The sequence below is a fragment of the Alligator mississippiensis genome, chromosome 1, assembly GCF_030867095.1.
Source record: "Alligator mississippiensis isolate rAllMis1 chromosome 1, rAllMis1, whole genome shotgun sequence".
Taxonomy (NCBI): domain Eukaryota; kingdom Metazoa; phylum Chordata; order Crocodylia; family Alligatoridae; genus Alligator; species Alligator mississippiensis.
Genome location: NC_081824.1, coordinates 305,866,566 through 305,878,945, shown reverse-complemented (window position 1 = coordinate 305,878,945; position 12,380 = coordinate 305,866,566). Strand labels below are relative to the sequence as shown.

The 12,380-nt window shown below is 42.8% G+C and overlaps 1 protein-coding gene across 1 annotated transcript in view; it reads left to right on the top strand.

Annotated features, from left to right (window-relative positions):
• The first annotated feature begins 481 nt into the window (after window positions 1-481).
• Window positions 482-12,380, top strand: part of TSPAN7 (tetraspanin 7) — a 169,522-nt gene continuing 157,623 nt past the window's right edge. The window contains exon 1 of the mRNA XM_006275086.4: window positions 482-785. Within this exon, the coding sequence (XP_006275148.1) occupies window positions 705-785 (81 nt within the window). The 5' untranslated portion in view covers window positions 482-704. The remainder of the gene's footprint in view (window positions 786-12,380) is intronic.

Here is a 12,380-nt window from a genome sequence, read left to right as displayed (position 1 = left end):
TATCATGCACACACACACAGACACACAGACACACACACACAGAGCCCCTTTCAGTCTCACATACACACCCTGCCTTCAGTGACATTCCCACACCCATTCAGTCTCTTTCTCTCTCTCTCACACACACTGGCCTTTAATCCCCCCACCCTTGCTTCACTCTCGCATACATCCTACCTTCAGACACACGCACACACCCCTCTACAGACACATCCACATCCCCTTCAGTCTCTCCCTCACGCCTTTAATCACACACACACACACACACCCCTTCAGTCTCATACACACATTCCACCTTCAGTGACCCCCCGCGCACACGAGGGGAGCCTGTTTACCCCCTCCCGCACCCCGGTGACACGAGCAGCGCCCGAGCCCCGGCCGCCCGCTCCCTGGCGCCGCGCGCCCGCCCCGCCCCGCCCGCTGCCAGCAGGTCCCCGCGCGGAGCCGGGCACCGCGGGCGGCGGCAGCGGGCGGCCCCGGCGCGGTGACTGCACAATGCTGCCGGGGCTCCTCGGCGGCGGGAGGCGGAGGCGGGGCGGGCGGCACTGAGCCGCCAGCGGCCGCAGCGGCAATAGCAGCAGCAGAGGGGCAGGCGGCGCGGATCAGCCGCCCGGCGGAGCGAGCCCAACGCTGGCCCCCCCGCGCCCGCCCTCCCCCCCGCCCCGCGCAGCCCCAGCAGCCGTCGCCGCCGCCGGGAGCTCAGTATTATGGCATCGCGGAGAATGGAGACCAAACCCGTGATAACGTGTCTCAAGACCCTGCTCATCATCTACTCCTTCGTCTTCTGGGTGAGTGAGTGCGGCCCGGGCTGGCCCCATGGGTGCTCGGGGCAGGCTGCGGGGTGAGGCCGCTGCGCTGCACCGGGATCTGCAGCCGCCGCCGCCTCGTCTGTTTGCTGCGCCAGGGCTCGGGCGCCGGGGGAGCCGCGGTAGGGGCCGGCGGGCTGCGTCCTCCCGGCTCGCCCGCATCGCACCGGCTTGCCCAGGGAGGGGGCAGCTTGTCCTGACAAGCAAGCAAGCGCAAAGCCCCGGGCAGCAGGTCCGTAGGGAAAGTTGCTGTCTCTTGCCTTGATGGCACGGATTCTTCCCCCCCACCTCAGCCCTTCCCGGCCGCTTTCGGGGTCAGCTGGGCTGTGCCCAGAGCCGGCTTTGCCGAGTGGGGGTGGGGGGAAGGTGGAAGTTGGGGTGTCTGTCATGTTAAGACATGGGGTCATGGGGCTCTGGGTAGCCCTGCCATGAGCTGCTTTATTACGCAGGGATGAATCATAAAAAAGGAGGGTTGGAGGGGACCTCAGGAGGTATCTAGTCCAACCCCCTGCTCAGAGCAGGACCAGCCCCAGCTATGTCATCCCTAACTATCTATATCTATATCTCGGGGCTTTCGTGTGTGCGCGCGTGTGTGTGTATGTAAATATAGTAAGGGGGAGCTTTCATGTGTGTATGGATATGTGTGTCTGTGTGCGTGTCTGTATAGTAAGGGGGGGCTTTTGTGTGTGTATGCACACAAGGGATTTCATATATATATAGATATGTGGGGAGAAGTAGGGATTTCATATATATATGTGTGTGTGTGTGTGTGTGTGTGTGTGTGTGTGTGTGTGTGTGTGTGGGGAGAAGGGGGCTTTCATCTATATACTGAATTTTATATATATATATATACATATATATATATACACATATGAATGAATGAAAGCCGCCTTCTCTTTTCCATCCTCATGGGCAGGCAGAGAGAGCCCAGCCATTTCCCCTGTCTAAGGGAGCTGTGGCTTCCTGCTCCTCATTGCACCCCAAACACCTGAAGTTCATGGCCTGGTGCTTGATTACAAACCCAGCCAGGTCCTATAAAGGAGAAGCTTGAGTGCTTGATGCATCAAATGGGTAGGGAATTGGGTAGTTTAATCACAGCCCTGGTTTCCATCTCCCTTCTCCCAGCTTCTGTTTTGAACAGTCCATTAGTGGAGGGGAATGTAGTTTGGAATAGTGGAGGAGGAAGCAGGGTGAGAATACAACCAGGTTGGGTTTTGTGTGTTAATTTAGAGCCAGGAGCAGTGTATGCATTTCTTCGGGGGAAGTGTCCAAGCCCTGTGGTGTATTGTAGAGACTCCTTGCCTAGCTTCTATCTGCTGCACACCCCCTGTGCTCAGATTTTTGGTAAGTGCCATGTGGAGATGGAAAATGATCAACTTCAGTGCGGCACCCATTGGCAGCAGTTGTTGTCCGTGAAACGCAGCAAGGAGATGCTAGTTAACAACATGTTCGTGGAGCCCTATAGATGATTTTTCCCAGCGGTGCTAGCCCTTTTGAAGCCATGGTTTGTGTCTTATCTGCCACTAGTCTTTTTCTGTTGAGGCACTGCAGGGATGAGGCATGCCAATAACCATGTTTTCATTTTTTTAAAATTTATCATCCTTACAAATGTTTTATGCTACGAAAGTAAAACCTGCAATGCTGATATTGGGATAGGACTGCTAACCTGTTGGCTGTGGCTGGCTACCATTAGCCAGTAAGGAGGGGGAGAATGGTTTTTTGTTTGTTTTTTTCTCTGAGAGATTTTTCTGGGTGGGTTTTCTCCAACCCTTTTCTCAAATTGTGTGTCTAGCTTAGCTGGCAAGCAGCTCAGAAAGGCAAGCCTCTTATGAAAATTGTAGGACTTGGAAAAATCAATTGGAAATGCTGTGATTTTTTAAATTAAAAACCAGGGCCTAATAAAAGCCAGTGGCATGTTTTCTGTTTTCATCTATGTGTCTGTATGTGTCAGGTATTTGCAACTAAAATCAGACTCTAGTAACCAGTTCTTTATGACCCAGATACATTAATTGAGCTGTGACATTGGAGTAAAGGGGCTCTGGATTTTCAAACCCCAGATGCTTGAAATTTTCACAGCAACCTGGTCTGTTTTTCTGTGGATCACCAGCAGAAGCAGTATATCATGGCAGTGAGCTGCAGATGAAAGACTTTTTTTAGTGGTAGATGGTGACAATACACTATCATGGCCCCTGTTATGTACTTTTAAAGACCTTAATCTGCACATCATTGATGCAGTACACTGCAACAAGCTTGTCACTTCAGACTGAGGAAAGCTTAGCATATTACCATTTTAATGGCTCTGTAATGTACACTGTTGCTTTGAAATACAGTAAATAGATGTCATAGTATTCCACTTGAATATCTAGACAGAAATTGTCCATTGATAGTAATCATCATTTACACATCTTTATATGATGCTCTGCATCTTTGAAGAGATTCATTTAGCTCCTTATTTTTTTTAAAAACCCACAAGCTTAATCTGCTAATCCATTCTTAAAGTGGTATCCAAATGAACTACAGCTGACACTATTTGACAATTTTGGTGGCAAGCACAACAGAGAGTCTGAATGATTTAAATAGGCAGGAAGATTGGATTGTCTTCTTATGCTTACAGGTGGTTCCATTGTACCAGGGTTTGGGGATATAGGTGACCAAGTTTGTACTCTTGTCACAGTTTAAAAAGTCACCCATTTCAAGTTTTAGTGCACAGTATGTTTTCTACATGTTCAGTTGGAGAACTGCAGAAACTGTGGTAAACACAGATGCTGTCTTTTTATGAGTGACCTCTATATTTCTATTGTACTCTGGATAAACAGGAGACTTAAATCTGCAGGCCTGTCAAGCCAGCACATTTCACAAGCACTAATCCCATTAAAAAAACCAAACCCTGCATACTGTAGGCCAAGCAGTTGCGTTGGTTTAGAAAGAAAAATGGTACCCTACATGTCTGAATAAGGAGAAATAGGTACGGGCTTCTAGAGAAGTTGTGTAAAACCAGGCTTGCATCTCTTGTGACAGTCTGTTGGAGGATGTGATGCTGCTTTTCCAAACCCTCAGGTTCCCATTCATTTACTGGTGGCACCTGTGCCTCTAGCTGAGTTTGGCTAATGGAGCTGTTTCAGTCACCTGAAGCCCATCAAATGATGAACATTTCCATAGAGTATGCATTGGCCTGTCTGTCCTCTTTGTTTCTTGAAAATAATAGAAAGAATAAAGAAAGGAGAGAATGTTGCAAGGAGAAATGAAGGAAGACTTGAGTACACTTCCAGTTTTATTAATGGCATGATCACTTGCACAAACTCCTGTAACAAAACTAGACAAGCCGGGAGAGCAGTGGATCTCAAAAGGAACTGCAAATACAAGGCCTGTTCAAAAACTATCGAGACTGAACATGTAATGGTGGTACATAGTATTGGGTGGGGGTATGTGGCTTTGCTTAACATGTCTGGGCATGTTGGTACTCCCCTGGACAGGTTTGCAGTTCATGGTGTTTCCTCAGGTTTCTGCGGCCAGCGGTTGAAGTAAGATTGTTTTTGTCTCGTGTCCCCTTTCGTTATGTTAAAGTGTCCAGTACAATGTGTGCACATTAAATTTTGCATGAAAATTGGGAAAACGGCAAGTGAAACATTTGAATTACTTAAAATAGCGTTTGGTGATGACAGTATGAGCTGTGCAACAGTTTTTGAATGGTATCATCGGTTTAAAGAAGGACGATCATTGGTCAAAAGCGATGAGCGTTCTGGATGCCCTTCAGCATTACAAAATGATGAAAATGTGGCAGCAGTTCACAGTTTGGTTTGAAATGATAGGTGATTGACTATCTGAGAGATAGCAGAAGTTGGAATTTCTGTTGGTTCATATCCTTCAATTCTAACCAGCGATTTGGGAATGAAACGACCAGAAAAGTGGGTATCTGACTCTTGGATGCTTCACCACAACAATGCACCTGCCCACTCAGCACAGCTTGTGAAGCAATTTTTAGCCAAATTTTAGCCAAACACCACATCCCACTATTGCCACAGCCTCCATATTCATCTGATATGGCCACCATATGAATTCTTTCTCTTCCCTCAACTAAAGAAAACCTTGAAAGGAAGGAGATTTTGTGATGTGGAAACCATAACACAAAATATGACTGAGCAACTTTTAGCAATTCCACAAATTGCTTATCAGAGGTGTTTCCAGCAATGGCAGAAATGGGAGAAGTGTGTGGCTGCAGAAGGCGCATACTTAGAAGGAGATTAAACTGAAACCCCAGTAAATAAAATATTTTGTTTCCAAAAGCATCAGTCTCTATACTTTTTGAACAGACCTCGTAAACCAACATAGTCTATCAAATAGGCAGAATCTGATTCCTCATTGCCCTTAGCATAATTTTTACTCTTCCTCCTATTTTTTAAGACATGTCGTTAGCTCTGTTGGCATTTGTTTTGGCTCTCTAGAGCATATTAAAGTAGAATGGATTTATTGTCAGAATGCAAGAGAGAGCAGAGCAGGCTCTGGTCATATCCCCTCCCTTCTGCTGTGTATTGGATGAAGCCATTGGGACCACCATCTGCATCTAGAGAACAACTTTAGGAATATGTCTTGAGGTGCCTTTTATGATTGTTTGTGCTTCTGGAGATGCCCCTGGTTAGTGAGGATTACAGAACTGGCCCTTGTGAATCCATGCAACTGAAAATCTAGTGAATGGAAAAAAAACCCAACTGTTTTTTAGGTTGCATTTCTGAGATTTTTTCCTTAAATATCAAAACTACATATGCCAATGTTATGAGTTAATGGCTTGTAAAATTTTACTTCAAAGTGAGTCTTCCCTGGGGTAGCTTTGAGGCAGCATGCTTAACTCTGGAAGAGATAAGTCCTGCATTGCTCACCTATGATCCATCTGGCTGCCCAGCTCCCTATAGCTGCAAGGCTGGGGATTGCAAAGTAAAACCTTTATCAAGGGTCATGGGAGCCACAGAGACAGAAGAAAATATGTGGTGGGAACCCTTCAGATTTCTGATAGGATGTTATGACTTTGGGTGTAAAGAGACAAGAACACAAAACACTTTTGATTGACAGTAATAAGCTTTTACCAAAACGCAAAAGGAGGAGGTCTCTTTACGGGGTTTTCTTTTGTAATGACATCAAATATACAAAATGTCCCCAATACATGTGACTGTTTGCTAACCTTAATTCTGGAGCAGAATTTATTGATTGGCGAGATGCCTGAGAATCAGGGTTTTTAGGATAAATGGTAAATGAGACTGCCTTAACTACACAAGAGCTGCAGGGTGCTAATGAAAAGACTTGCTTTACTCTGATTTCATACTGTGTCTAATTTACTCATTTCCAAATCAGTTTTATTTAATAATATTGACTGTTTGGATAGCTTCCTTTTTTCTCCCCTTACTTGCACCTTTTTTTTCCTCAAATGTCTGCGCATGGCAGAAAAATTCTAGAAGCAGAGATAAAAAATGCTTTTTATGTGCTCATGTATCCTTATTCATAGTATACTTTGAATGCCTAGGGTTACTGTTTCTTGTCCTTACAGGAAGTTGTAATAAAAATTCAATAGTCATTTCTTTCCTAATCACAATTCTACAGCGAGCACATCTGTTTCAAAACAGCAGATTAAAAAAAAGCAGCCAAAAGTCATGCTGTACAGTTATTCACCTTTATTCTTTTCCTCTTATAGCTCATACAAATAGATTGCATGGAAATCTGAGCCCATTACTTGGCTTCATGCTTAAAAGAAATGGGTTTTGGATTAGAATTCAAAATGGGTTTTCTATAGAGGAGTGAATCCTCTAGGTATCCATTAGTGCCTTTTTATTTGGTTCTTAAATTATATGTTTATTATTCCTAATATGATTACATTGCATAAGTTTTGGAATATATCTGAGCAGCGGTAAAACAACTGTAGTTGAAGGTCCTTCTATGTTTTTTTTAGAGAGAGGATTTTAAGAGCAGGGAAATTGGTTCTTCAAGTTGCAGTGCTGCAGAAAAGTGGGTTTTTGATCTTCTGTTCAGAGTTCATAGGAGTCTGACAAGAACACGGTGGGGAAAGGGAAGCTGTCCCTTTTGGATGCCGTGGGGCATCTACTTGAAGGCAGGCCCTTTTCCAGACATAATAGCTAAACAGAAAATAACATTGTTGCAAACAAATCCCCTGCATTAGTATTTTAAAGATATGAATAATTAAATCATTAAATTTAAAGACACAAGTCACAATCCATAGTGGGTCAGGTATAGGTTTAAATTTACCATCCTTGGAACTAAATTTGTTTTTAAAGCTGAAATGAAGATGTTGCACATGTGCTGATTTTGATTTTTAAGTTCTGTTCCCTTTAACCTTCTCCCTTCCAAAGCTCAGTTGATCCTATTAGGATTGTGGGCTAAAGGTGGTGATAGAACAGGTTGCACTTGAGCTTAGGATAGAAGTTTTGAGCTGTGGTCTCTGGAGAGCATAATGTCTCATATAGTGCTGGCTGGCTTCTCCTTTGAGCTGCTAATCACATTATAAAAGTAATCAGAACTCTGGGTAGAGGTGATATATTTTATTAGACCAACTAGATATTTGCAAAAAAAAATAATCTTTATTTGCAAGATTTTGGGCGCATGCACCCTTCTTCAGGCATAGGAGAATATAAAGATTGTAAAATTTATCTGCAGTGGAAATGAAAATTAATTTCACAGGAGAGCTGAAGGTGTTGTAAGATCTCCTGGTTGGAAAAGTCCATTTTGTGCAAATTAGGCTCAGATAAAAAAGCAGTTGTCTATCCCTGATTACAAAAGTAACATATTTTTAGCTGCTCTTTAATGTTTTCCATGCAAGCATTTGTTCTCCTGGCCACAGGAATGTTTATGTGATCTTGAACAGGTGGAATAAGTCTTTATGAGGCAACCTTCACCCTCTGTATTAAAACATTCTCTGTCCCATGCAAAAAATAATTGAGTCTCTTTAATGTGAGAGGAAGAAAGAATTGGACTCCTCTTTCCCAGAAGGAGAAGAATTTCATCCTACTCCAAGCTTTTTACCAAATTAGAGCAGTAGAGAGGTGGAATGGGGGTGGCTACGTGACCTTCCTTGGGTACAAGCAGTGTGGGAGAGTGTGAGAAGAGGTAGAGCCAGTGTTTCTGCTCTGCTTTGATTTCAGCTGTTGGAAAAAACTCCCACACCTGGGGAAAGCTAGAACTGCAAGGACAGCTGTTATATGGGCTTGCAGACCATGTGATCGTATATTGACATTTGAAAGTGCTATTCTCCATCACTGCCTTCTAGAATGTTCTCTGTTATAGAAGTTTAAAGTCCTAGTACTGTGAAATGTCAGAACAGTAGCAAATCTCTCGAGCTACTGTAAGTGCGTACAATTTTTCCAACTCTTTTAGTTGGTCTAATAAAAGATATCACGTTATAATGTATGTCTTTTGGGTTATTAGCGGCGTAAAATGTGCACGTGTGTGTGTGTATTAGTGGTATTTAATAAATATAACATATGTGAATGCCTAATAGGGTTATCAGAATTAACAGTTTTCTCATGAAAATATTTTTTCCTCCTTTGGACTGATTCTTTACTTTGTAGGTTGGTTTTTTTACAGTTTTTTTTTCAATGCTGTATTTTGGTACATAGCTGTAAGAAGAAAATAATTTGGAAAATACTTTCATTTCCCCTCTAATTTAGATTCTGCTATATAGTGGTTATGTTAGCTGTAAAATCCTGTTTGCCACATCTGTAAGAAAAGATCAATATCTACAGAATCATTCTATCTGAATTCCAGAGACATTACAGTTAAGATATTCTGTATCTATTTTTTAAAGTGTTTCATTTTTAGATGTGTACCTTATATAGCTACTTTTATAGATCAGTTCTTTCCCATTCCACTCATACAGCAACGTGCATGGAAGATTAAATGGTGTTTTCTTGTGCCTGCAGCCTAGGGTAAATCTTATTGACTAAATAAATGACTGGATTTTAAACAATTTTTAAATGGCTTTTAAAAATTTAACTGTAGAGCTTGCTTTATGCATTTTCTACTGTGTGGTACACATCCAATTTGGCTTGGTTCTACTGTTATGAAATTTATAGTTTAAAAATCTTAATTATAGTCCTATCCAAGGGGAGGCATGCCAGCATAGCAACTTAGTGTGTATAAATAGAGAAGATGAATGTATGAGATTTAGAAGACATTCTGTGGCAAGCATTGTAATTTTTTCAAGCAAATATACTCATACTTAATTGCTAAACACTTGCTGGACTAAACATGGAGACAGGCTTAAACTTACATGGGCTCATCTTGATATCTAAGGTATTTGCTCAGTTTCATTCTGTTCTCATGTCTCTCTTCATCAGTTCATATGGTTCTCTTTCTTGGCAAGACTGGTTAACTTGCACAGTGTGAGATAGACAGTGGCAAATATGTTTAGCTTTCACATTTTTGGCCTTCATTCAGGTTCTGAAAATGATGTAAATGTATCCAAAATAAGAATATAGAATAGGTCTTATTTGAAATGTTCCAAGGGACTATTTGATTTTGTTACTGGTCAAATAGTTGGCCTACAAACTATGATTATTACTTTATAGTGTATTCCCTGTTGTTGTGTAACTTAGTCAGGGCAAGTTGGGCACCAGCCCTGGGCGCTGACTTGGAGGGGGCCTTTGCGGGGGGCCACCCACAGCAGAGTTAGCCTGGACATAGGAGCTGGGCAGGTGCTGCCCCATGTCCCCTGGGCTAAGTACAGACAGTCAAAAACCCCAAGGCTGAATTGAGTCAATCTTTGCAGGTTAGTCTAAATTGTTTAGATTGAACCAATAAGCAAGTGAACAGACATTCACTTTTGATTCTGGAAGTGCAGCCACATGCCTGTAGTGGCTCAGGCCAGAAGCCAGGGGATGCTAGAGCAGACAACTTGGGAAAGGTAAGCCTGCCCACCCTGAGAGGGGGGTTTGTGGGAGAGATACAAAGCCTCCTGGGATGCTGGGGGACTGTGAGTTAACTTGAATCTGGAGGGGATCCGGAATAGAAGTTCAATAAACCCATTTAACCTAAATCAGTTAAGTCTGATACTACATCCATCCAGGTTTATCTTAAACCAGTTCTAGCCATTTTGAAAGCAGTTTATGTGCACTGAACTTCTGTTGTGTTACAGAGCTGAACTGATTTCTGATCACTTATACCAGTTTGTGTAACTTCTGTCCCTAGCTTTTGTGTATCTGGGGGGGAGGGCGGGGAGTGAGGTGAATGGAATGCACCTTTCCCAGGGGGCTTTGCTGTGAGAGGTGCATCCCTATGCCCAGAAGTGTATTTGGGGGTAGGGGAGGGAATGGGGCACCAGGAGTGGCCTTGTGGAGTCTATGTTGGCTAGGCTGCTGCCCCAGTGTACAGCGAGTCTACCCCTCAGCTGTAGCAGCTTAAATTCAGGGGCAGGTAAGATTCTGCTCCCCCTCCCTCTGCCTCCCTCCCTCTCCCCTGTCTCTGATGGTCAGCATAATTCTGCCCCCCCGTTCCCTCTCCATCTCTGCCTCAGGCTCTAAAATATCTTGCTATGACTCTGATTCCCTGAACCTGTTGCCTCATGGATCATCTTTTTTATGAATGGCAAATGTCCCTTTTCCTAAAGCTGGACAATCCTGAATTGGACCAGTTTGGGGGAGTGACTTTTCTGAGGGGCATATGGCTTTAGGGGGATGGATAACTTTTCCAGCCCATTATCTTTAAGGACTTCTATTAATCCTTGGGAAGAATCCTGAGACATAGTTGAGCAAGAATTGTGAAACAACCTTTTGGCTTTTTGAAGGACTGAATGGTGGTCCATTGGGTGTGCAGTTAAATGTTTAGCTGATGCTTCTGCTGTTTAACATTCATTGCTGCTCACAGCAATAGCAGGATCTGTGTGCATCCTGTAAAGAATACAAGGACAAATTCTAAGATAAAATATGCCAGGTCTCTTCTTTTTCATTTCAGGAAACTGTCTTCTCCTTTACTCCTTTTTTTTGCTTGGAACTACAGTAATATCTTTGGCTTCATTTGTTGAGGAAAGAGGAAGAATGATTAAATAAACAAACCGGGGGGATTTAAAAATTGATTGTCTGTTTTAATTTTGTATTCTTTGTTTATGAGTTTTAAGGACTATCAGTAAAACTTAAGAACAAACGGCCCTAAAAACCTCAGGTGCCAACTCACAGCCTCCTCCTTATTTCTGTTTAAAAGAGAATGTGTCTGCTTGACACTGCCTTTTTTCAACCATATAAGAACAACAGAAATGGAGAAAAAACTGTCCAAAATATGCATCCCTACTCTAAACTCTAGAACTCTTCAGTGATAAAGGGTGGAGGACAGCAGCTCCGCATACTTTCAACTGCAGGATCCTGAGAGAGACGTAAGATTAGATTCCTGAATATATTAGGACACAATGTTCTGTGGGTTATTCAGTGTTTCAAACTGGAATTGGTTGCTTCTTTTATTTAAATGAAAGTTCATTGGTTGCCCATAAAGTGCTTCCCACTACCCCAAAGGCGGGGAAGGATCAGGAGTTAGACATCTATTGAAATTTTACATCTCTTGAATAATTTTTCCAAGGATGTTACATTTTATAACTCTTCCCTTTATTCTGTGCAAAGCTACAGTATTTCATGAATGCAGCCCTAATTCTTCACTTGTGCACAGTTAGTCCTATTGAAGGCTATGAGGCTGCTCTCAAGTGTCTGCAGAATCATAGCCTTTGTGACTGGCAGGGAGGTAGGTGAGCTGGATTGATTACCTAATACTGTTAGTCTTTTCTACCTCTCTAGATTTTATTCTTGTTTCTTCTGTGGTTGCAGCTACCTTAGGTTTTATGTATTTAACTTTGAAAAATGCACCTGACCTTTGATGACTTGGAATTTTGTGAGTATGTCAGCAGAGAGGTGATTTGGGCAAATATGGTTGTACAAATTGCACCTTCAATCTTGCAGATACCCATTTGCCACGAGTGAGTTTCTGTGTGGATGCACCGGGCAGCCAACACAGAGCTCATAGCAACATTGATGCCTTGGAACCTTCTGCATTTGTGGAGTCAATGTTAAAACACCCATTGATTTCAATGGGTTGCAGGCTTGGATGCTTGCACGTTATTGGAACAAACCAAAAGACCACACAGGAGGCTGTAAGTGATTGTGGAAATCAGTAAGAACACTGCAGAGTGATTTTAATTTAATCACAGCCATTTTCTATGGAGCAGATTACTGTAGTATCAGAATATCTCAGACAAGTAAAGGGAGGCCCTGTGTATATCCACAGGATAGACCTCTCTTCCTTTTTAACCTTTTGATTTAACAGTGATGGACTTATGGCTGATTCTCTGGTGTTTTTTATAGCAGGTTTGGGGTTACAAAAAGGAAGTATTAAAATTTAGCTCTCAGCTAAGGGATTCTGAATTAAAGAAAGGAGCCCAGCATGCTCATGTTTTGCCACTTTACAATTATTTCATAGCTGAGCTATTTCTTTTTGAGTGCTGGGAAGGTTTATAGAAACTATAACAGAAGAATACAAATGATGCTATTAATATGAATTTGATTGTAATCTTGTGGAGTACCGAGAGATATTTTCTAAATT